The 23,347-nt window shown below is 33.3% G+C and overlaps 2 protein-coding genes across 2 annotated transcripts; one reads left to right on the top strand and one right to left on the bottom strand.

Moving 5' to 3' along the window:
• Nucleotides 1-1,861: 1,861 nt before the first annotated feature.
• Nucleotides 1,862-5,866, bottom strand: LOC121254634 (G-type lectin S-receptor-like serine/threonine-protein kinase At5g24080). Its single transcript, XM_041154755.1, has 8 exons — nt 5,113-5,866; nt 5,052-5,073; nt 4,844-4,876; nt 4,685-4,717; nt 4,449-4,484; nt 3,966-4,016; nt 3,442-3,480; nt 1,862-3,183 (listed from the first exon to the last, which is right to left on the bottom strand). The coding sequence occupies exons 1-8, from the start codon at nt 5,854-5,856 to the stop codon at nt 2,036-2,038; spliced, it is 2,106 nt and encodes a 701-aa protein (XP_041010689.1). The 5' UTR covers nt 5,857-5,866; the 3' UTR covers nt 1,862-2,035.
• A 297-nt stretch (nt 5,867-6,163) lies between these two features.
• Nucleotides 6,164-8,456, top strand: LOC121255311 (rust resistance kinase Lr10-like). The gene is made up of 3 exons (XM_041155573.1): nt 6,164-6,779; nt 7,209-7,244; nt 7,338-8,456. The coding sequence occupies exons 1-3, from the start codon at nt 6,164-6,166 to the stop codon at nt 8,453-8,455; spliced, it is 1,770 nt and encodes a 589-aa protein (XP_041011507.1). The 3' UTR covers nt 8,456.
• Nucleotides 8,457-23,347: the final 14,891 nt, after the last annotated feature.

Below are 23,347 nucleotides of genomic sequence, written 5' to 3'. Positions count from 1 at the left end.
GTATTTGTTGGGGAATCCCACTCTCCTAATGTATCTCGTTTTCCATATCTAAATGATATATCTGCTTGCTTAGAAAAATGTTGGTTGAGACTGTTTGGATATGGGTACGATAGATAATTGATTTCACTACTGTCAACTGAGGTCAGCTAACACCATTCTCAATGGTTCCTTTATCCTATCATTTAAAATATATTACCAAAATCTTTTTTTTAACATACGAACTTTTGTAATATACAATACATTAGCTTATCTATTTTTTTTGTCTATTAAATATTATAATTTAATATTTTTTATTCATTTCAAATATTTCCTCTAACTATCAATGATATCCTTAGATCTTTTGATATTTGCAATATCTACTCATATACAATGTTATATAATTATGTTCAATTTTAGATTAATCCAAATTTATAAGCCAGACCAAAATTTAAATTGATTCAAAATATTAAAAAAGATATTATATTATGAGAATATTTTCAAAATATATTATGAAAATATTCATTTTTTATAATTGTGAAATAAAACTCTCAAGATAATTGTAAAAGGATGTTCCCTTTAGAGAGCTTGTTGAATGATGTACTCTGAAGGTTAACTACTCAATCAATGGAAGTGACTATATAATGGGATATTATCTTATCGATGGTATATATCCTTCGCGGTCGACATTTGTAAAAAACAATTCATCCTCTGCATGAAAAAGAAAATATTTTATTGCAGCATAAGAGTCGACAAGAAAATACGTAAAACAGACATTTGGAGTGCATTATGCCCAATTTGCAATTTTACATGGACTTGCAGGGTTTTTTAATCTTCTAAAGGAAATTATGATGGCATCATGGCATGCATAATTTTGCAATCAATGTTCTACATGCAAAAGATATTAGATACTTTAATAGTCCTAGCCCTAAATGATAGTTGATATTGAAGCATGATAAATCGTGTTTAGTTTGAACATATCCTTTTAACTTGTATTATTCTCTAATTAACCTAATAGAATAATGCTACTCATCATTCTCTTATCATCCCGTGATGTGGTATTAGATGATTGGTTCACAAGTGAAATATAATATATAATATCTAATCATCTAATGTCATATCATGGGATGATGATGAGAAAGAGGATGATGAATAGATTTGTTGAACCTAATATTTACTTGTGATTACATAATAATCCAATCACATTATTATGTAATTATAAGAACGAAACCTGACTACCATCTATCTTCCTTATTTATATCGTTATTATATTTAATATTTGGATTTCATTTTGAGCAATGTTATATAATGCACTCCTCTTAACTTTTATCATACTTGAAAATGTGCTACTTTCCATTACCTTTGAATCATCTTTTTTTAAAAAAAAAAAAAATCGAAATCAAAATCAAAATTATACATCAACATAGTGAGATAATGGTATTGTAGATAACATTTTCCTTTTATTTTATAGCATTTAGCTTTTCTAACTTTATAAACCTTGATGGGTGCTTTAAGCATTATGCGTATATACAGAGACATGCATAAATTGCATTTCTATACGCATAGATATGTATATATATTGATATATTTTTTTGCATGCATGAGTTTCTATATATATATATATATATATATAGTGCTATATTTTCTAATTGGGTGGAGCTGTGAGGTGATTGCATCTAACTCTCTTAATAATAGTTGTTCTATGATTCGCTAGTATACTTAGATAGCCCAAAATTAGTCTACACATGCATTTATATAAGCGCGACTAAATTATATATTGGTCCCATAGAATATGCAAAATTCAACAAGCTAGTGGAGACAACAAATGAGAATTGAATATTAACGCCATACCTTGTCGAAGATTAACTAAAAACCCATGCAATAGTTTAGCGTAAGCAAATTGAATTCAGAAATAAATGATGTAGGACGAAGGAAAGCTAACACTGATTTGTTACATATATAATAATATGAAGAACCTTTGAACTGTCAAGTATGAGAGATTGCCATCCTTGGCTTGGCGACTAGCTTTTTTATGCAGGCAAATCAACAAACTGACATATCATTTAAATTGCATTGGCGATTGTGTATACTGACTTGATTCGCTTGATTGAATTGATGACCAAGATTGATTTGAACTTTCTTCAATGTCCGGTTGTATGTATCTCTCTGATAATGACAAGAAAGGTTTCGGAGGTATTTGTAAACATTCAATATCTCCTTCAAGCATTTCTATGACTTTTTTCATTGAAGGACGATCATTAGGCTTCATTTGTATACACCATAACGCAACTATGATCATCTTCTTAGTCATTTTCTTTTCCTCCTTTGTGGCATCTTCTATTTCTATGCCATTTTCATTGTGCAATTGGTCATAGACACAAGTAGGGAAGTAGGTTTCACTAGATTGATCTGCAAATGTATTCAAGTTCCTTCGTCTACCTGTCATGTCCATCAATAACATTCCAAAACTATAAACATCAGCTTTGTATGAGATGCCCCCAATATTTTGATAGCACAACTCAGGAGCCATGTATCCTAATGTCCCCCTTACAGCAGTCAAAGAAACGATGCTATCATCTGCTGAAAAAAGTCTTGCCAAGCCAAAGTCTGAGACCTTAGGTGTAAAATTCTCGTCGAGAAGAATGTTGTGAGGCTTGATATCGAAATGCAAAATTTGCATTTCACAACCTTCGTGTAAATATTTAATGCCACGAGCTACTCCAAGAGCAATGTCATGCATTTTTTCAAAGCTTAGAAGAATACTTCCTTCTTGTGAAAATATGTATTTATTGAGAGATCCATTGGACATGAATTCATACACAAGAGCACGCTTTGATCCTTCAACGCAAAAGCCAATGAGTTGCACTATATTAACATGGTGAATCGTTCCAATGGTTGCAACTTCACTGATAAATTCTTGGCCATTAGCTTTGGATTTTCCTAACATTTTTACGGCTACAAGTTGGCCACTTCGAAGTGTTCCCTTAAAGACAGTGCCATAACCACCTTCACCCAGTTTATCCTTAAAACCTTTGGTCATCTTCTTTACTTCTGAGTAAGAGTACCTTATTGGCATGAGGTCATTGTGTTTTTGCAAAAATTCTTCAACAGCGTTATACATTGATAAATGTCTCCTACGCCACTTATATATCAAGAATGCAAGCACAAATGGAGTCGCCAATATAACTTTTGCTCCATGGTATAGTCCTACATATATATGGTATGGCATCACCGAAATAGATCATATATAAGAGAAGTAATGATCAATAGTTGCACAACTGTCAAAAATTGATCTTGTAACAAATTAAGCATAGTAACTATTAGTTTTTATTTTGTCAAAAACTCATTTATGTTTTCCATTGCGTTTATTTTTATTCTTCATAGCCTAAAGAATGATGTGCTAAAAATGTAGTTGAAAAATAAAAAAAAAATAATGAAGACCAAAGGCAAGGTGCAGGTTCTTACCGAAGTCGATGAGAATGATCATTAGTTGGACTGAAAGTACTGCATGAATATGAAAGGATAAACTAAGTAATCAAGAGACTTGGGACAAATTTAAGTTCAAGGAGTAAGAAAATTGCATAAATAAGTGTCCCAGCCCCAGGGCTATATATGCCGAAGAAGAAATAAAGAAATAAGTGATATATGTATATAATCCTCCAGATTTAAATGTCTAGGCTAGCTTTAAATTGAGTACTCGAGCTCGATTCTATTCCTTGTCGACGACGTTCTTGAGCTATCCTGTGGCTAAGGGTGAATATATAGTTTGCTCATAATCAAGGCTTGTTGTAAATATTTAAGAGGTTTCGAATACAAAAGCAAGATCAAATCCATCCTTGGGTAGACACTTCGATTATTATCCTAGCTTTACCTGGATAATCATCATATATAGGACACAACCCATCCAATTCTTCTAGGTCATTAATTCATGTCTTTCAATCATATATCCTTCAAACAACATGATTTTAATTTATAGATAGAAATCTCACCTTTGTCACGTTGATATAAATATCTTCTGATCTGACGACGGACTTTATATCCTGCATTGATGAAGAAAACAAGAACATCAAGCGTTTGGAAACTCACAATCAATCAGCTTCCTATTAAAAGTTTCATTAATAGCATTATTTGTTATACTTAATTTTCATGGAAGTCATGTCAATAAAATAAGCGTCTTCAATTTCTAAGTGTTGGAACTGCTTAATATCACACTTAATTAACATTAACGCTATATATAAATGATACGGCAAGGGATTCAGTTTATTTTTGCAACTGTTTTTTAATTAGGAACATGTACGTGTCAGTATAGGATGTTTTTTCATTATTGGTTGCGTCCTCATTTTGAACAGTTTTTTTTTCCTTGTCGTATATATATATGATTCACTCACTTCATGTACCTTAAAAAATGAAAAGATTAAAAAGAATGATAAACTGAAGAAGAAAATAAATTAAAGAGAGTTATGGATTCTTACCGCGATCTGTCTGTGGTATAAACTTTTCTTCAATATCTACGATGACAAAAAGATTAATAACACTTAGTAATAAGCGAAAAGCTGACTTAAATAATTAATTTTAGGAGTCTATGGAATGATTTAATAAATTGGATAATTAAATAATAAGAAAATCTTCATTCTAAGCCAAATAATTTCTTAAGTAAATTCTGTTTTATTATAGTGTCATCCTAATATATATCATATATGAACCTCACCCTCGTATAAAGCACGTAATATGCCGCGGAATCCTGTTAATTTGACAAAGAGAAGAATATATAGATGTTACATATATAGTACCTTAATTAGAAATCAACTAAACATCAAAGCTATTATAATGTGAAACTAAATTTGAGAGATAAAAAAAACCTCAGTACCTTTGTATAGCCAATATAGTTCTTTAGGGAGTCCTGAATTGACAAAAATGAAAAAAACAAGTTATAACGTTAGAGTTTGGAAACTTCAATCAAAATTATTTAATTAGTACTTGTTATTCTTTATAGCTACTATTACTCTCTCACTTTCCCTCTTTTACACACAAATGTTAGCTTCGTTGTGTATTTCAACATAAATAATATTACTCACCAATACATGATCCGACGTCGCTACGATCTGCATAGACTACTGTGCCATTCGGGTCAACGCTGCAAGAAACCGTTTCGCCACACTTATTTATACAATACCAACTATACCATATAAGCTGAAAACCATAGGCCAATTTGTTGTGGTAGTCTGTACAGGAAAAGTTTCTTTGATCATCATCTGGTAATAGGCCGCCTTGCTCCGATGTCCAAAAAATCTGCTCTACTTGGCACGATTCATCCACAATATCGCTTACTTTCGTCCAGCCATATGTAACATAAGCAAACCCCAGCTTGGATTGGGTCAAATTAGGAGAGTTTGAAGAAAACACTCCACTCTCAATGCAAGTAGATTTGTTCAGATAGATCCCAGGAATATTCATTGGTTTTTCACACATCAAAAAAGCCACTGCACCCGTGTTCAGACTCGCTAACAGATAATATGGAGAATCGGATGGAACAAAATTATAGTAATTAAGAAAATAACGAGGGACAGAGTAATTATTCTTCTGAATACCCGAGTCCACAACTCGTATTGTTTCGTTACTGTAATCGATTTCCTGTACGTAATATTTTCTGGCAAATAAGTATAGCACAGTTTGATTGTCCTCACATGATAGATTATGCCTTCGGTCGCCGCAGTTTCCTGGCTGGTCTCTCAATCGAAACGGATAACTTATGTTGTGGATATTGCCGCAGGAAGTAGCACAGTGATCACTGTCCTTAGCGCCGCAAGTTTGATGGACTAGCAGTAGTAGAACAAGAACGGCGGTGAGTCCTGCAGGGAGGGACATGACACCTCTTGGCATTTGAGAGAGATCGAGAGAGTGAGAGAGAGACAACCAGGAAATTAGGAGAATATGAATTTATGAGAGAGGGTAAAGTATCCACCGCTGTAGACAAGCATATATGTAATATATAGGTGCACGAATACTTTGGCGTAAGCACATGCGTCACATAAAAATATCTTTTATTTATCATTATTTGCATCCATTAAATTGACACTATACAATAATGGCTATATATATATAATTAGATAAAGTGCGACTGTTTCAAAGGCTGAGAAACCAAACCTTCCATAAATTAAACAGATTCAAAATTATTTGCTTATAAGAAATGGCAATGATGATCATCTCCTACTTCTTGTTTGTCGTAATTTTCATCTTACCCACCCACGTACAAGGCCGAAACGAGTGTGCTGATTCCTTACAGTGTGGAGGCCACGGCCCAGCCGTCCGATTTCCTTTCCGACTTAAAGACCTACACCCAGGCCACTGTGGCCTTCCTGGGTTTCTTCTATCCTGCGATAAAAACCAAACGGTGCTCGACCTACCGGATTCAGTAAAACTGTTTGTCAAAAACATTGACTACAAATCTGGGGGAATCCAATTGTATCATCCTGATCGTTGCTTTCCAAGAGACATTCGCCATCTCAATTTATCTTCCTCGCCTTTCCAGTTCACAACAGATTACGCTTTAGATGACCTTGCCTTTTTCAATTGTTCCCGTAAAAAAACAGAAGAAGAAGAATATGAATCTTACACTCGGATCTCTTGTCTTAGTGGCCCTACCCACCAAGTTCATGCCTTGGCTTTTGAAGATTCCATCATCTACTTTCCGTTACCGCCTTGTATAAGGATTTATAACGTTATATCGATTCCACCTTATCTTGTATACGACGATGACCCAACTATTTACATGAAGTGGTCCAGATCACCAGATGAAGCGAAAGGTATATATCCTATTCTATCTAATTTCCAACTTTGCACTCAATTTATTCACACTTTTATTAATGCCTAGCTTACAAAGGCCCTTCTGCAGAGACAGCAGCGGCGAATTAATTTCTGCATTAACGAAATTTTAATTTTGCACCAAAGAAATATGAAATTAAATATATATAATATATATATACACATATATTGAAGGGTTTTATCATGAATTAATGTTATTCCTAAAATTTGGAATTAGAAAACTAAATTTAGAAAACAATAATAAATAAAAAAACGATGCCGGTTGTAAAATCACCACTTCACTCAATAATAAATAACATTTACTTTCACGAAACTAGTCATGATAACCATGATGAGAATTTGATATGTTCTCTCTGTTTTGTAATGATCATAAGCATGATGAGAATCTCATATGTTAAAACATTTCGCAGGTACATTTTCAAAAAAAACAAAACTAGTCACCGCTGGTAAGTTGTCCCTTGGCTATATGACATTTTCATCATGGGGCAAGATCATGGGATATGGGACTTCTTGATCACTCACGATTGTTCAATATGCAGGTGCCGTCATAAGTTCATTTCTTGTACTACTGGTGGTCTTTGCTCTCCAACGTGCCTATATTAATAATATGGTAGAAAAAGAATATCGGGCAAAGATTGAAAAGTTCTTGGAGGATTATAGAAATTTCAAGCCAACGAGATACTCGTATGCTGATATTAAAAAGATTACAAATCAGTTTGCTGAGAAGTTGGGCCAAGGAGCATACGGTACAGTATTCAAAGGAACACTTTCCAATCAAATTCATGTTGCCGTGAAGATCCTGAACAACAGTTCCAAGGAAAATGGTGAAGAATTCATAAATGAAGTGGGAATTATGGGTAGAATTCACCATGTTAATGTGGTTCGCCTTGTTGGCTTTTGTGCTGATGGATTTAGGCGAGCACTAGTTTATGAGTTTTTATCGAATTACTCCCTAGAGAAGTTCATATTTTCAGCGAATGTCAAGAACCGTTTTCTTGGATGGAACAAGTTGCAAGATATTGCTATCGGAGTTGCAAAAGGAATTGAATATCTTCACCAAGGATGTGACCACCAAATCCTCCATTTCGACATCAAACCCCACAATGTTTTGCTTGACGATAACTTTAATCCAAAAATTTCTGATTTTGGTCTTGCAAAATTGTGTTCCAAGGATCAGAGTGTAGTATCTATGACTACAGGCAGGGGGACCATGGGGTACATTGCACCCGAAGTGTTCTCTAGGAACTTTGGAAATGTGTCTTATAAAGCAGATGTTTATAGTTTTGGAATGTTGTTACTTGAAATTGTTGGAGGGAAGAGAAATGTTGATGTCACAGCGGAAAGCACTAGCAAGGTCTACTTTCCAGAATGGATTTATAATCTTTTAGACCAAAAAGAAGAGCTAAGAGTCTTTATCGAAGATGATGGAGATACTAAAATTGTAGAGAAACTTGCAATTGTGGGACTCTGGTGCATACAATGGCATCCAATGGATCGCCCTTCCATGAAACTTGTAGTTCAAATGTTGGAAGGAGAAAGAGATAAATTAGTCATGCCTCCTAATCCTTTTGCCTCCTCAAGCCCTACAAGGATCCAAGCACGGAAGCCTACCACGCGTTTAGGTCAAGAGTTGGAGGTTATCCCAGAATTAGATTGAGTATAATCGTTAGAGTTTGTTTTGAAATCTTGTTGTAGTTGAGCGTTATTACTTTTGAATTTGCAATCGTAAAGGGATTCAAGGTTGTTTCTTTTATATGAGCATGATATGATCATATTTGTTTTAAATAAAATCTAGTAGTTTGGAAGGGGCTAATTAGTATTGACTAGGACCCTCGTGGTAGCTAGACACATTGCCCTGTCAGGATTCCCATTTTGTATGGTATGGTGTGTTGCAACACATATTAATCATTAAGGGCAATGACTCAATGCTCTCAATTAGTTGTTTGTTATATACTAAGTTATGAATTCACCTTATGCTATTAGTATTAACCATCTAAGGATTCATTTGATTTCCTAATGAGAATAGATTTTAAATTATGACTCACATCTAAGGGTGTAACCGGTCTAACTCGATTTGGTTTTATACATTTTCTTAGAATGGAACTGGTGTATACCAATTTTTTAAAATTTAAGAACCGAGACCAGATCTTTTCATCATTGAGACCAAAACTTTTGATTCTTCCAGTTTCGGTCTAATCTGGTCTATTTTTTTAGTTTTACATATTATTTGTGTTAGTAATAATATGATCTTTATATATACTACACTGTTTGTCTATTTATATAATAGTATAAGTACATTATTTTATAATAATTAACGCAAATAGTATAATATTGAATTTAACTATAATCTAAGTTATAGATTTTTCATACGAGTATATATAATCAAATGTGTAAAAGTATATTTACAAAAAAAATATATATTATAATTATTTTTCCAAACAGTGTTGTTACACCCACCGAGACTTTCCATTGAGTGTCTCCACTGAGACGGCCAAATTCTTTTTTTTTCAAACATTCTTTTAAACTCCTTAAATATTTTCAAAAATAAAATCACAAATTCATTAAAAAATACCTCCTTAATCATTAAGTAAAAAAAAAAAAAAAAAAGCCAATTAATGGAGTGTCTCGGTGGGAACATCATTTCCTTTTGCCAAAATGTATTTATGCTTGATGTATATCAAAAGTAAGTTTATATTAATAATTTAATATTAATATTCATGGTTAAAATAAAAATTTTATTAATTTTATATATGTTATAAGATTAATAGACATAAATAATAAGATTAAAATTTTAGTTTATATTAATTAGCAGTTTACATCTATAATATAATATAAAAACTTATATATAACATAAAGAATTATATAACAAATATTTCATATATAATATAAAATAATATATATATAGATATAAACCGTTCTGATTCGATTCAAACCGATTTTTAAAATGTGAGAATCGGTACTGGATCAGTTTCCAACTGGTTTTTTGTTTTTAGAAATCGAAACCTAAACGGACTGATTGGCGGGTCCAGTCCTGTTCAATCGGTACAATCGGTTTTTCAATTTTTATTTTTACGGCCCCACTCAAATTTGATTTAAAGGAGCGCCTACGACTACCCCGTCTAGACCCCACCTATCTAATTCTCAACAAATAAGATATTATTATGTGAGTATTCAAACTTCTCACTATGCATGCGACGTACTTCATGAATAAGCCTAGTTCAGTACATAGTTACAACAAGAATCTCAAGCTAATTTTCTCTGAATGTAAGTCATTACAATTAACTAGCTCCTTTCCAATTAATTGTTTAATTTTTTGAACTACTCGCATACTTCAAGGACTTAATCAAAGTTAATGAATTGGTTGAATGGATGAATCAAAAGTTACGGATTAACAGGTCATATTCGTGTCGTATTAAATAGTGTATATTATATGATATAAGTCAACCCAAACACAATCCGTTAAGCTTAACGGGTCAAATTTTTAAACTCTAACATGACTCATTAAAATAATGGATTGACGCAACACAACCCGTTTTGACCCGTTATGAATTAATTAAAAATATATCGACACGACACAACCTGTTTTGGCTCGTTTCAATCCGTTCATGTAAATGAATTGAATTGACCGAAATAATACTTTTGATCTGATTAACATAATTTCACATAAAAATATATTTAAAAAATATAAAATTAACTATATAAGTCTAAAATTACAATCAAAACAAATTGAAACACCAAAATTATAATCTAGAGGATGTGTAGGAGGCAATCGTGACTAGTGAGAACTAATTTAACTTAGAATTGAGAGAGAGTTAGGAAATACAAAATAAGGTTAGAGTATTTTTGTTTTTAAATTAAAAAGAATACACCATATGTATTCTTATTTATTTATTTATTATTATTTAATTTTTTTAATTTTATTCTTCTTGAACTAATTAAATTTTTCTACTAATCATCTATACACTATATATTTAATAAGAGAAAAAATAAAATATTATATATACACATGATGTGTGGTATGAAAATGATAAGTATAATTTTTTTTTTCTCTTTTTGATTTACAACTCTTTTAGAATTTATTTTATAATCAATGTCATTTTATTAAAAAAATAATATTACAAAACTATTCGTAATTAAATTTGAAAGATAATCCATACGGAATATTGTATGATTCATTGAGTATAACTCCAACCACACGTAGCAAGAGTCAAATCATGTGACATCTTCAAAGACATAAATATGAGTCAGATCAAGGGAAACTAGCCGGTTTGCAAGTTGAAAGGTTTAGGGCAATGCAACCATGAATCCCGCGTTTGATAGATCGATTACAGAGTAACGATATCCACCTAATATATTTTATAATATATCTTATAATATAAGAATATTTTAATAAAATGATCTTATTTTTATAAAATAATTTATAAAAATAATTTTTCTTTTAAAATATTATTATGTAAAATGTTATAAAAAATTATGTATGTTTATTATTTTTCTTAATTATTATGTAATTCAACTTACAACTGCAATTGGATTTTCCATGAAGTTTTCAGTGCGCGCTATTCAATTGCAACTTCATTGTGCGGTACTATGTTTTCATGAAATTGTAATTCCTTATATATATCGTTCAGTAAGTTTTTCTATAGGCTATAGCGCTTGATCTTTTCTATTGAAGAAGGTTTTGGATGGAATAAACCTGGCGAATCTTAGAGAGCCTCGGCCTAGCTAGCTAATATTTAACTAATTAATGTGCTCAATTGCTAATAAATATAATATAAAGGAAACTAGCCCAATTCAAAACCACTAGATGATCATAAGCTGGCTATTAAAGTTAATTTAATTCATTTACTAAATGGTTCGGTCGTTAATGTAAAGTCATGATCGATAATTAGTCGGCACAACTCCTTTAAAGCTCAAATCAACTCATACAAACTCAAATTTTAGTTTCATGTTGTTTGAAAGCATGCTCCATTACTGGTGCTGATTTTTCTAATCAATGGTCAAACATCTTCTTCAAGCTCATGGCTTACTTAATTAATCAGTACACGACTTTTCAAATTTAAAAACTTGACCATCTATATTATGACTTTTCTTTATTGTATGTGGTTTAGATAATTTCAATTCATATTATTGGCATGTCAAGGTCTAACATGCAAGTGGATTTCATATTTATAAATTGCTATGAAGACATGAATGCCTGAATTAGTTTTTAAAATCTTTACTAAAATGCAAATTGGGAATTATTTTTATCTAGCTAGCACATGATCATTCGTAAATATTCAAAAATTAGAGCATATTATATAAGAATTTGTTTTAAAATTATTTGTAGATAAACGTCTTAATTTTTAGAATATTTATATACTTTTTGTAAATGAAAAAATATATATGTTTTTTTATTAAAAGAAAAATGAAAAAAAAAAGTAGTCAAAGCAATCAAAGCAGTTTCAATCTTTTTTTTTCATTTTTTCTAGACCAATATGTGCGTCTCAATTTTTGAAATATCTTTTTACTTTTTGTCCATGAAAAACAATTATATTTTTATTTTAAATAAGAACCAAAACAGTCTCAATATTTTTGTTTCACTCCAATATATACGCAACGCTAAAATCTAGTTGATATATATATTGCAAGTGGTAGATCGCATAATCAACATCTCGTAGAAGATGTGCTCGACTACTATATATGTAGAAGACAAGTTCCTTGACATTGAAAGAGATAATAACATCGCAGAAATCTGATTGGTAAGAATTAGTAGGCCACATAATCAACGTCCCATATATAGAAGATGGGCCCCATGACATTGGAAAGATCACAATGTCATTCCAATAGACTACTGCACTAAAGTCTGTTGATGTTGATAGATTGATTTAAGTTCTTATCAACGCCAGAAAAGATGACCCACATAAAAGACTTACCTCCTAACGAATTGTTTAATTTAGACCTCACATGGATTTTTGTTGACTATCAATTTAATTGATAATCATCAGCGCATTGCATTATATATATTATAAACTCACGTAAAATGCTAGAGGTTAGATAAAAATGTTGATGTGTAAGCTTATACAAAATTTAACACTAATTAGACTCTCTTTCAATATGTAAACCTAATATATGAAATATTAATTGAGATTGAGTGTAGACACGTTATTTGACTTTAAGATATTTATTCTTATATTATGTCAAATCATTATTTATTTAAAAAAAAAGTTAAATTAATAAGTAAAATAAATTTAATTATTTATATTAAATCGTTAACAATCCCCTCACACTCCATACAACCTATACTTCTAAGTGTCTTGCATTGCACTGCCACGCCCACCTAGCTACTTACGGCACGCAACAACCAAGAGGAAATCTCCCATCCATATATAGACATGCATAGTGAATGAGGAACTGAGGAAGATCTCCTAATTGGTGGCCCCCTCACCCTCAAGTTGAAACTGATGATTTATAGTGGAATAAAGTTACGGAATTAAGAAGATTATATATAGATTATATATATATATGTGTATTTTTTTTTTTAGTTTTACTATTTATCATCATCTCTATATACCATACACTATACTTATTCTTATTTATTTATTATTTTTTAAAATTTTTTAGTTTTATTCTTTTTAAACTAATTAAATTTTTTTATTTATCATCTATACACCACATATTTAATAAGTGAAAAATAAAATATTATGTATATATATGTGATGTGTGGTATGAAAATAATAAGTATTTTTTTTTTTATTTTTATCTTTTTGATTTACAACTCTTTTAGAATCTATTTTATATCAATGTCATTTTATTAAAAAAAATTAATATTACAAAACTCGTAATTAAATTTGAAAGATAATCCATACGGAATATTGTATCATTCATTGAACTCCAACCACACGTAGCAAGAGTTAAATCATGTGACATCTTCAAAGACATAAAAGAGTCAAATCAAGTGAAACACTTCGTACTAGCCGGTTTGCAAGTTGAAAGGTTCAAGGTCAATGAAACCAATGTATCCCATGTTTGATAGGATAATTATGGATTATGATATTTACATAATATAAGAATATTTTAATAAAATAATGTTATTTTTATAAGTTAATTTATAAAAATAATTTTTTAAAAATATTATTGTATAAAATATTATAAAAAGTGATGTGTTTCTGATTTTTCTTAATTATTACGTAATCTAGCTTATAATTGCAATAGGTCCGAGAAGTTTTCAGTGCTATTCAATTGCAAAATAATGCCTACTCGAAATATAAAAACAAATAGCAAAAGCCAAGGGCTGAGAGGTAGAGATAGACAGTAGGGGAGGTGGGGCTTTAGCAGGAGGCCTGGAGACTGCCATTGGTGACAATTTCTTTGCTTTCTTCAATCAAGGGGCGGTAAATAGCGTTAACGGATCGTGTTAAATAGTATATATTATATGATATGAGTAAATTTAAACACGATCCGTTAAGTTTAATGAGTCAAATTTTTAAATTTTAACATGATTTATTAAAATAACGGATTGACACAATACAATTCATTTTGACCCGTTATAAATTAATTAAAAATATATTAACATAACACGACCTGTTTTGACCCGTTTTAACCTATTTATGTAAATAGGTTGAATTAACTCAAATAATGCTTTTGATATAATTAATATAATTTTACATAAAATTTAAATCACAATATCTCTGAAAAATATAAAATTAACTATATAAGTCTAAAATTACAATACAAACAAATTGAAACACCAAAATTATAATCCAGAGGAAGTGTGGGAGGCAGTTGTAACTCGTGAGAACTAACTCAACTGAGAATTGAGAGAGAGTTAGAAAATAAGAAATAGAATTAGAGTATTTTTGTTTTTAAGTTAAAAAGAATACGCCGTACTTATTCTTATTTTTTTATTATTATTTTTTAATTTTTTTAATTTTATTCTTCTTAAATTAATTAAAATTTTCTACTTATCATCTATAAATCACATATTTAATAAGAGAAAAAAATAAAATATTATGTATATACGCTATGTGTGGTATTAAAATGATAAGTATAATTTTTTTGAATTTTTTACTTTTTTATTTACAACTGTTTTAGAATTTATTTTATAATCAATGTCATTTTATTAAAAAAAATTAATATTACAAAACTACTCGTAATTAAATTTGAAAGATAATCCATACGGAATATTGTATCATTCATTAAGTATAACTCCAATCACACGTGGCAAGAGTCAAATCATGTCATGTGACATCTTCAAAAACATAAATATGAGTCAAATCAAGTGAAACTAGTCGGTTTGCAAGTTGAAATGGTCAGTTCAACGCAACCATGAATCGCGTGTTTGATTGGTCGATTATAGAGTAACCATACCCATATAATATATTTTATAATATAAGAATATTTTAATGAAATGATGTTATTTTTACAAATTAATTTATAAAATAACTTTTTTTTTAAATATTATTATATAAAATATTATGAAAAATTATGTGTGTTTATTATTTTTCTTAATTATTACATAATCCAGCTTACAAAATTTTCCACGAAGTTTTCAGTGCGCGCTATTCAATTGCAACTTCATTGTACGGTAGGTTTTCATAAAATTGTAATTCCTTATATATATAATTCAGTAAGCTTTTCTATAGGCTATAGCGCTTGTTCTTTTCTATTGAAGAAGATTTTGGAATAAATAAACCTGGCGAACGTTAGAGAGCCTCGGCGGCCTAACTAGCTAGTATTTAACTAATTAATGTGCTCGATTGCTAATAAATATAATATAAAGGAAACCCAGCCCATTTCAAAACCACTAGATGATCATAAGCTGACTATTAAAGTTAATTTAATTCATTAACTAAATGGTTCGGTCGTTAATGTAAAGTCCTGATCGATTATTAGTCGTCACAACTCGTTTAAAGCTCAAATCAACTCCTACAAACTCAAATAATATTAGTTTCATGTTGTTTGAAAACATGCTCCATTAATACTGGTGTTGATTTTTCTAATCAATGGCTGGACATCTTCTTCAAGCCCACAGCTTGCTTAATTAATCAGTGTATGACTTTTCAAATGTAATGACTTGACTATCCACGTTATGATGACTTTTCTTCATTATATGTGGTTTAGATAATTCCAATTCACATTATTGGCATGTCATGGTCTAACATGCAAGTGTATCTCACATTTATAAATTGGTATGAAGACATGCAGGCCTGAATTAGTTCTTAGAATTCTTACTAAAATGTAAATTGGAAAATATTTTATCTAGCTAGCACATGATCTTTCGTTAGTCTTCAAAAATTAGAGCATATACAAGAATTTGTTGTAAAATTATTTGTAGATAAACGTCTTAATTTTTGGAATATTTATATACTTTTTTTAAATGAAAAACAATATATTTATATTTTTTTATAAAAATAAAATAAAATAAAAAAGAAGACGAAGAAGAAAAGAAAGCAGCCAAAGTAGTCTCAATCTTCTTTTTTCATTTTTTCTAGCCCAATATATACGTATTAGTTTTTGGAATATCTTTTTAGTTTTTGTCAATGAAAAGCAATTATATTTTTCTTTTAAACAAGAATTAAAGCAGTCTCAATCTTCTTTTTCCACCCAAATATATATGCAACGCTGAAATCTGACAGATGTAAATATTACAAGTGGTAGACCGTATAATCAACGTCCCATAGAAGATTGACTCGACCACTATATATATAGAAGACAAGTCCCTTGATATTGAAAGAGATAATAACATTGCAGAAATCTAATTGGTAAGAATTGGTAGGCCACATAATCAACATCCCATATATAGAAGATGGGCCCCTAGACATTGAAAAGATCACAGTGTCATTCCAACAAACAACTTGTACAAAAGTTTGTCAATGTTGATAGATCGATTTAAGTTCTAATCAACGTCAGAAAAGATGACCCACATAAAAATACTTATCTTTTAACGAATTGTTTAATTTAGACCTCACATGCATTCATGTTGACTATCAATATAATTGATAATCCTCAACGCATTGCATTATATATATTATGTGCTCAAGTAAAATACTAAAGGTTAGGTAAGAATTTTGATGTGTAAGCGGATACAAAGTTTGAACACAAAATATAATTAACATGTAGAATCTAAAAGAAAGAAATTATATGAGCATCATGAAACATTCATTATAGTAGTGGTCGAGGAGAATTTCGACAATTGATAGAACATGTAGTCTTCACAAAAATAACTTATTATGCATAGGAGATTTTATAAAGTAAAAACTCTTTTTTTTTTTCTTTTTACTTTTTTGAGGATTTCAAATTCTTGGATGATGTTTTTATAAGGTTGTGAATGATGTACAACAAGGAGATTGTTACCCCTGAGGTACTTTTCTTTTAGGGATTGCAACCAACAAGAAATAAATAAATTAGTCCTAAACATAAAATGTAACTTGATAGTAAACTCAAGTTGTGCTTGAATAAAATTGGATCATCAACCACTCCTAAAATCTAACCATGCATGTACGAATTCAATTTGTTTACGCACCTTTGTAAATCCCAACAGTTTCTAAGAGATTTCTTAGATATTGATGGATCATAGAAAACATACTTTAGTACTATTGTTGTTGATTTTTCAAGTCAATGGACATATTCTTCACGTCTACCGCCTGCTTAATTTAGTAGTGCACGGCATTTCAAATTTAATAAATTGACCATCAACGTCGTGACTTTTCTTCATTTTAGTTTAGATCGATAACCTCAATCTACATTATTGGCAGGGGTCCTCTCGATAGTGGAGCACGGAATATCTTTTTACTTTTTGTCATTTCTTTCAAATCAATCGCAATCTTCTTTTTCTATACAATATATACGTAAATAATGCAGAACTTTGATTGATGTAATTGCAAGTGATAGACATATTGTAGTAATCCGAGTTGTAGATATTATAGTAATCAGAATATATTTTATAAGCTCACCACTGTTTTATTTTATAAGGCATGTCACTTTCTTTACTTCATCTTAGATATTGTGTAAATCTTAATATTTCTTCACTGCGTTATATAAACATTCTCATTTCTTTCCTTTCAAAAATCATCTACTTTCTTCTTTTCCTATTTATCTTACTTTCAAATTATTACTTTCTAATAATCATGTTTTAAAGAACTCATCTCTTTATAGCAATTATTTTTTTTTTTAAAAAAAAAAAATTGTACTTTCTTGATTGGACAAAGTACTGGAGAGAAGAAGAGAGATGTTTGGGAGCGGATTGAAAGATAATAAATATTTGAGATGAGATAATGGAGAATAAAGACAAGACTATTACAAATATTTTTAATGAAATTTATTTCATCCATATTTTTTTGAAAAAAATTAATCCTAAAAGAATTAAGTTCGGCATCTATCAAATTAATTTTCTTCAATAAAGAGTAGTAAATCACATGTTTTTTTTTGGGGGGGGGGTGAATAATGCTACTTTGACACCTCATATATTTTATTTTATTTTAATTTTTTTCTTTACTTAATAGTTAAGAAAGTGATTATTAGTGTATTGATTTTTTTTAAAAAGAAAAGTGTTTTAAAATGATAAAAAAATATAAATTAAAAAAATAAAAAATTGATTTTGACCTAACAGTAACTTGCAACGAACTACTATGAGTGACAGAGTAGCACCGCTTTTTAGGGGGCGGGCTGAGAGAGAGAAGTGCAAAGGCTTTGACCTTTTCGACTTTTTGCACTCTTTTAGAGATGGGCTTTTAATTACTCTCTGGGCTATGAGACATATTGATATAGGTCTAGGCTAGTGATTGGCCTTCATCAATTCCTAGGGTACCACAATGTCCATAACTATCTCTTCAACTTATATAAAATAAAAGCTAAAGAATTGTTTGCATATAAATATTTTGGAAAAGGAAAGAATAAAATTTTAGTTTTTGTTCAACTTCTATAGAATGTGTGCAAAGAGCTCTTTAATCTTCTAGAAATTGATAGTTATAAAGTGAATTTTTTTGGCAACAAGTATGCATATTTGTGTGCTACCCTTTTGTTTTGTCTCAGTTTCTGATTTTTTTTTTTTTTTGGGATATTGAGTTGAAGATGCTGCTTCTGTTGGTTTTAAGTTTAAAATAAAGAAGCTAATGCAGTGCTCATTATACATGATTTAGCCAGACCACTGCTCTATATATTCAAAAAGTTTCTTTTTTAGATTTTCAGCCTAGAAGAAGGAAAAATTATAGTTTGCATGTGTTTCACTTATAATCAATAGGTTTTCTTTAAGAAAAAGAAAATGTAAAATGGGTTGAAAAATAGAAAGATAAATAATATGTACAATATGCTTTGTAAACCAATCATGAACAAAGAAAATAATAAATATATTGAAGAAAGAGAGAACCTGATATTGAGGTGTGTTATGATAGATGTTTTTTCTTATATGGAAAAATACATTCTAAAGAGAGTGAAGAAGTGTTCACTCGGCTCAAAGACTACCTATTGAATCCCCCCTCGTGAGTCAAATCATACAAGGAGAAACCTTGTACCTATATCTGTTTGTCATAGTGGAAGCCATGTCAGTAGCGTTGGTATGAGAAGAAGACAAGGCACAAAGGCTAGTCTATTATACCAGCAGAAGGGGGCCTAAACTAGATACCCACCGATAGAGCTACAAGCATTTGCGTTGGTGGTAGCAACCCTCCGTTTGAGACCTTATTCCCAAGCAAACCCGATAAAGGTTCTAACAAAAGCCCATCTCAAGAAAGTGTTTCAACGACTAGACACATCCAAGAATTTGGTATGCTGGTCAATCGAGCTTAGCGAGTTCTACATCGACTATCTTCCTTAGACTACCATCAAAGGGCAAGCCCTTGTGGATTTTGTTGTCAAGCTAACAAATCCCCGCGAAGATGTGCCTGCCCGCCTACCGAAATTCAATAGCAAGTCTATGTCGACGACTCGTCTTGCCGCTCGTGTGGAGGTGTAAGTGTATACATAATATCAAACTCTGAGGAAGAAGCCTATTACTCGGTTAGGCTTGAGCTCAAACCAACAATAGAGCAGAATCTAAAGCCTTACTTGCGGGACTCGCCATGGTAAAGGCACTAGGTGCAACAGAAGTGGAAGTAAAGGCGGACTCTCAAGTGGTGGTGAACCAAGTGAAGGGGAGTATGTGGAGAAGAGCATGTTAAGATCAAGCGTTTACCACTAGGCCAATAGCAATTGCTGGCCAGAGCGCACAACTGGCAAGGCCTCGAACCCCCGGCTCCTTGCAAGGATTTAATCTATCCCCCAGCATGCACTCCCTGGGTCTAGAGGGACTCGAACCCGGGTGCCCCCACAAGGGCCTTATGTCTATCCCCCCACATTACCATCTCACAAACAAGCAATTGCTATTAGTAGAAGTGCAACTGTATTTCCTTATACACTTTGGCAGCGCAAAGCCTCACATCTATACGTGCTACGAACGGGCATGAGGGGTTTCGCAGTGCGCACAAGGTGCACCGGCGAGTTGGGCTATCAAGCATTGATAGACTCCCATAAGTTTAGTGAGTCCTTAAGGGAGATTGTTGAACCCCATAATCCAACAATCTTCCCCCAGCGACCTCGCTCTGATATCACTTGTTAGGATCAAGTGCTTACCACTAGGCCAAAAGCAATTGCTGGCTAGAGTGCGCAGCTGGCAAGGCCTCGAACCCCCCACTCCCTGCAAGGATTTAATCTATCCCCCAGCACGCACTCCCTGTGTCTAGCAAGACTCGAACCTGGGGGCCCCTTCAAGGCCCTTGCGTCTATCCCCCCACATTATCATCTCACTAATAAGCAATTGTTGTTAGCAGAGGTGCAACTTTATTTTCTTTTACACTTTGGCAACGCAGAGCCCCACATCTATACATGCTGCGAGCAAGCATAAAGGGCTTCACAATGCACACAAGGTGCACCGGTGAGTTGGGCTGTCAAGCACCAATAGACTCCCATAAGTTTAGCGAGTCCCTAAGGGAGATCGCTGAATCCCATAATCCAACAAAGCAAAAGACTCTCACTCTACTTACAACGAGTATGGGAAGAGCGAGACTGTTTTCGAAACTTCATTAAATTTACCGGAAGGACAATTAGAAGGCAAATAGATTAGCACAAGCTGCATCAAGTATGGACGACACAGCACTACCATGGGCAATGATCACCAAAACATTGGAGACTCCCACCATTGGACTTGAAGTCTCAGAAGTAGGGGCTAGAATACTCAAATGGGCATGTGAGATAACCAAGTTCTTAAACACCGGAGAGATGCCAAGTGAAAAAGAAAAGGCGAGGAAGGTGAAAAATAAGGTGGCCCGATTCACCCTCTTGAATGGAACATTATAGAAGTGAGGATTCTCCTCTCCCCTCCTAAGGTGTATCTCGTTGGAAGAAACCCAGTACGTGATGGCTGAAATACACGAAAATGTGTACGGGAATCACTCGGGTAGAAGAATCTTGGCGGGAAAGGTCATGAGAGCAAGTTATTATTGGTGTCGGGCACCTAAAGATGCAGAACAATTAGTCAAGACATGCACGAAGTGCCAAATACATGCGCCAATTCTGCATTGTCCGCTTGAGGAGCTAACAGCAATTACATCTTTGCGGCCCTTCGCATAATGAGGACTAGATATCATAGGACCCATGCTCTTGGGAAAAGGAGATGTACAATTCATCATAGTCGAGGTGGACTACTTCATAAAGTGGGCAGAAATGGAACCCTTCACAACAATAACTCTCGCCAACATCACCAGGTTCTTGGAGAAGGTTGTGGTATGCCGATTCAACATACCATGAGTCATCATTACGGATAATGTGCAACAGTTCGACTCTAATTACTATCAAGACTGGTGTGCGTAGCTGAGCATAAAGGTCAGATACTCCTCCCAGGGGCACCCCTAAGCCAATGGCAAGTCGAAACGACTAATGAGACTTTGGAAGGGATCTTGAAGAATAGACTGGCGACCGAAAAGAGGGCTTGGGAGGAAGAACTCCTAGCGATTTTGTTGGCATACCGAACCACCATCAAAACCCCGACAGAAGAAACTCCCTTCGTCCTAACTTACGGATTTGAAGCAATGACCCCAATGGATGTAGGATTGTCAAGCTATAGAGTCTAATACTTAGACAAGAATGAAAAGACATTATGTGAGAACTTGGACTTGGTAGAAGAAATCAAAGAAGAAGCAGAAATAAGGACGACTACCAACAAGAGGAAAACAGAGAATATTTCAATAGAAGAGCGAGACCTATATCGCTCAAAGTAGGAGACATGATCCTGAAGGAAGCTAGAATGACCTCCCAAGAAAAAGGAAAGCTCAGGCCCGTATGTGGTTTTGACCTACCACTGACCCAAAGCCTACTGGCTAAGGGATGTCGAGGGAAAAGAGTTGCAGCGCCCGTGGAACGCAGAGCATCTCAAGGTGTTCTCCCCTAGCCACCACCTAGTGTGGTCAAGCTCATCTTCCGCCTAGATCTCAAAGCTGAGTGTTCCTACACTCATGTGTACACTCAAGTGGCAATCACAGAATGGGATACTCCTCCTAAGCATGCATCTCCCCGCCGACTAGCACAACAAAGTCGAGTGTTTCTAAAACCACATGGCGGTTGGAAGAAGGAACACATCCCCAAAGTGTTCCCTTCCTTGCCGAATTGTGTAGCCAACAAGGAAGCTAGGGCAACTTTCACAGGTAATTAAATCGCCACCACCCAAATGCTTTCTCGGGGGCTAAAAAGGAGAGCTCGTATCATCCACCAAGTAAACTAGATGGGCCCAAGTCGTGAAGGCCTAAACCATTCGGGTTACTCACACTCAATGAAACCCGAGTAAATAAACAAAGTTATTGTTCGGACCACATCCATATTAATATTGTTCGGATCAACAAAAAATGTCTAAAAATATTCATCATCGATACAATCACAAAGGTAAAACTAAAAATCAACGTTTTGGGGTTGAAAGAGGAAAGGCAACGAGTATCAAATCCTTACTTAGAGAGTCGAGGAATTGAAGTGACTAGCGGTCGGGCTTGAAAGTCTTCAAGGCTAGAGTATTCAAGTCGGTCTGAGGGTTCTCCATCAAATGGTCTCTCAACGTCTCCAAACCCAACTTGTATCTATAACCCCAAGCCATGTTGCGAACTACCTTTGTCGTTGACAACTGGGGAGAAAGTTAGCCCAATTCCTCCCTAGAAGAAACCAACTCAGATTTCAAAGTAGCTATCTTTTAGTCTTGGGAGGCTAGTTTCCCCCTCGTGCATAATAAGAAGTCACTAATCTTGACAAATTTGGCCTCCACCTTCTCCCACTCCCTCTTAGCGACTGCGTACTGACTATCAAGACTTTCCATCTCGCCTTTGAGGCTGTCAAGGTCCGTACGTAAGTCCCGGCAGGTCCCTTTTGCTCGATTCACCATGGCCACATACCCACAGCATTGCTCCTTAGTCTCCTCCAACTCTACCTCCAAGCAGGCTAGCCGATCCTGCCCAGCATCTTGCTCATCTTCAAACAACTTAGCATCAAGGTAGCAACGAGTTATCTTCTCCTTTGATTTTTCTAGGTCACTCCAGAGGTAGGACGCATCCTCGTGGAG

The sequence above is a fragment of the Juglans microcarpa x Juglans regia genome, chromosome 3D, assembly GCF_004785595.1.
Source record: "Juglans microcarpa x Juglans regia isolate MS1-56 chromosome 3D, Jm3101_v1.0, whole genome shotgun sequence".
Classification (NCBI taxonomy): Eukaryota; Viridiplantae; Streptophyta; class Magnoliopsida; order Fagales; family Juglandaceae; genus Juglans; species Juglans microcarpa x Juglans regia.
The sequence above is the reverse complement of the archived record's forward strand: the minus strand, read 5'-3'. Positions and strand labels throughout refer to the sequence as shown.

Coding starts and splice junctions, on each gene's coding strand:
- LOC121255311 (XM_041155573.1), top strand. CDS start 6,164: ATGGCAATGATGATCATCTCCTACTTCTTGTTTGTCGTAATTTTCATC. Junction 6,780..7,208: donor ATCACCAGATGAAGCGAAAG/GTATATATCCTA, acceptor AACATTTCGCAG/GTACATTTTCAAAAAAAACA. Junction 7,245..7,337: donor AACAAAACTAGTCACCGCTG/GTAAGTTGTCCC, acceptor TTCAATATGCAG/GTGCCGTCATAAGTTCATTT.
- LOC121254634 (XM_041154755.1), bottom strand. CDS start 5,856: ATGCCAAGAGGTGTCATGTCCCTCCCTGCAGGACTCACCGCCGTTCTT. Junction 5,074..5,112: donor GTGGCGAAACGGTTTCTTGC/AGCGTTGACCCG, acceptor TATGCAGATCGT/AGCGACGTCGGATCATGTAT. Junction 4,485..4,684: donor ATTACGTGCTTTATACGAGG/GTGAGGTTCATA, acceptor TTGTCATCGTAG/ATATTGAAGAAAAGTTTATA.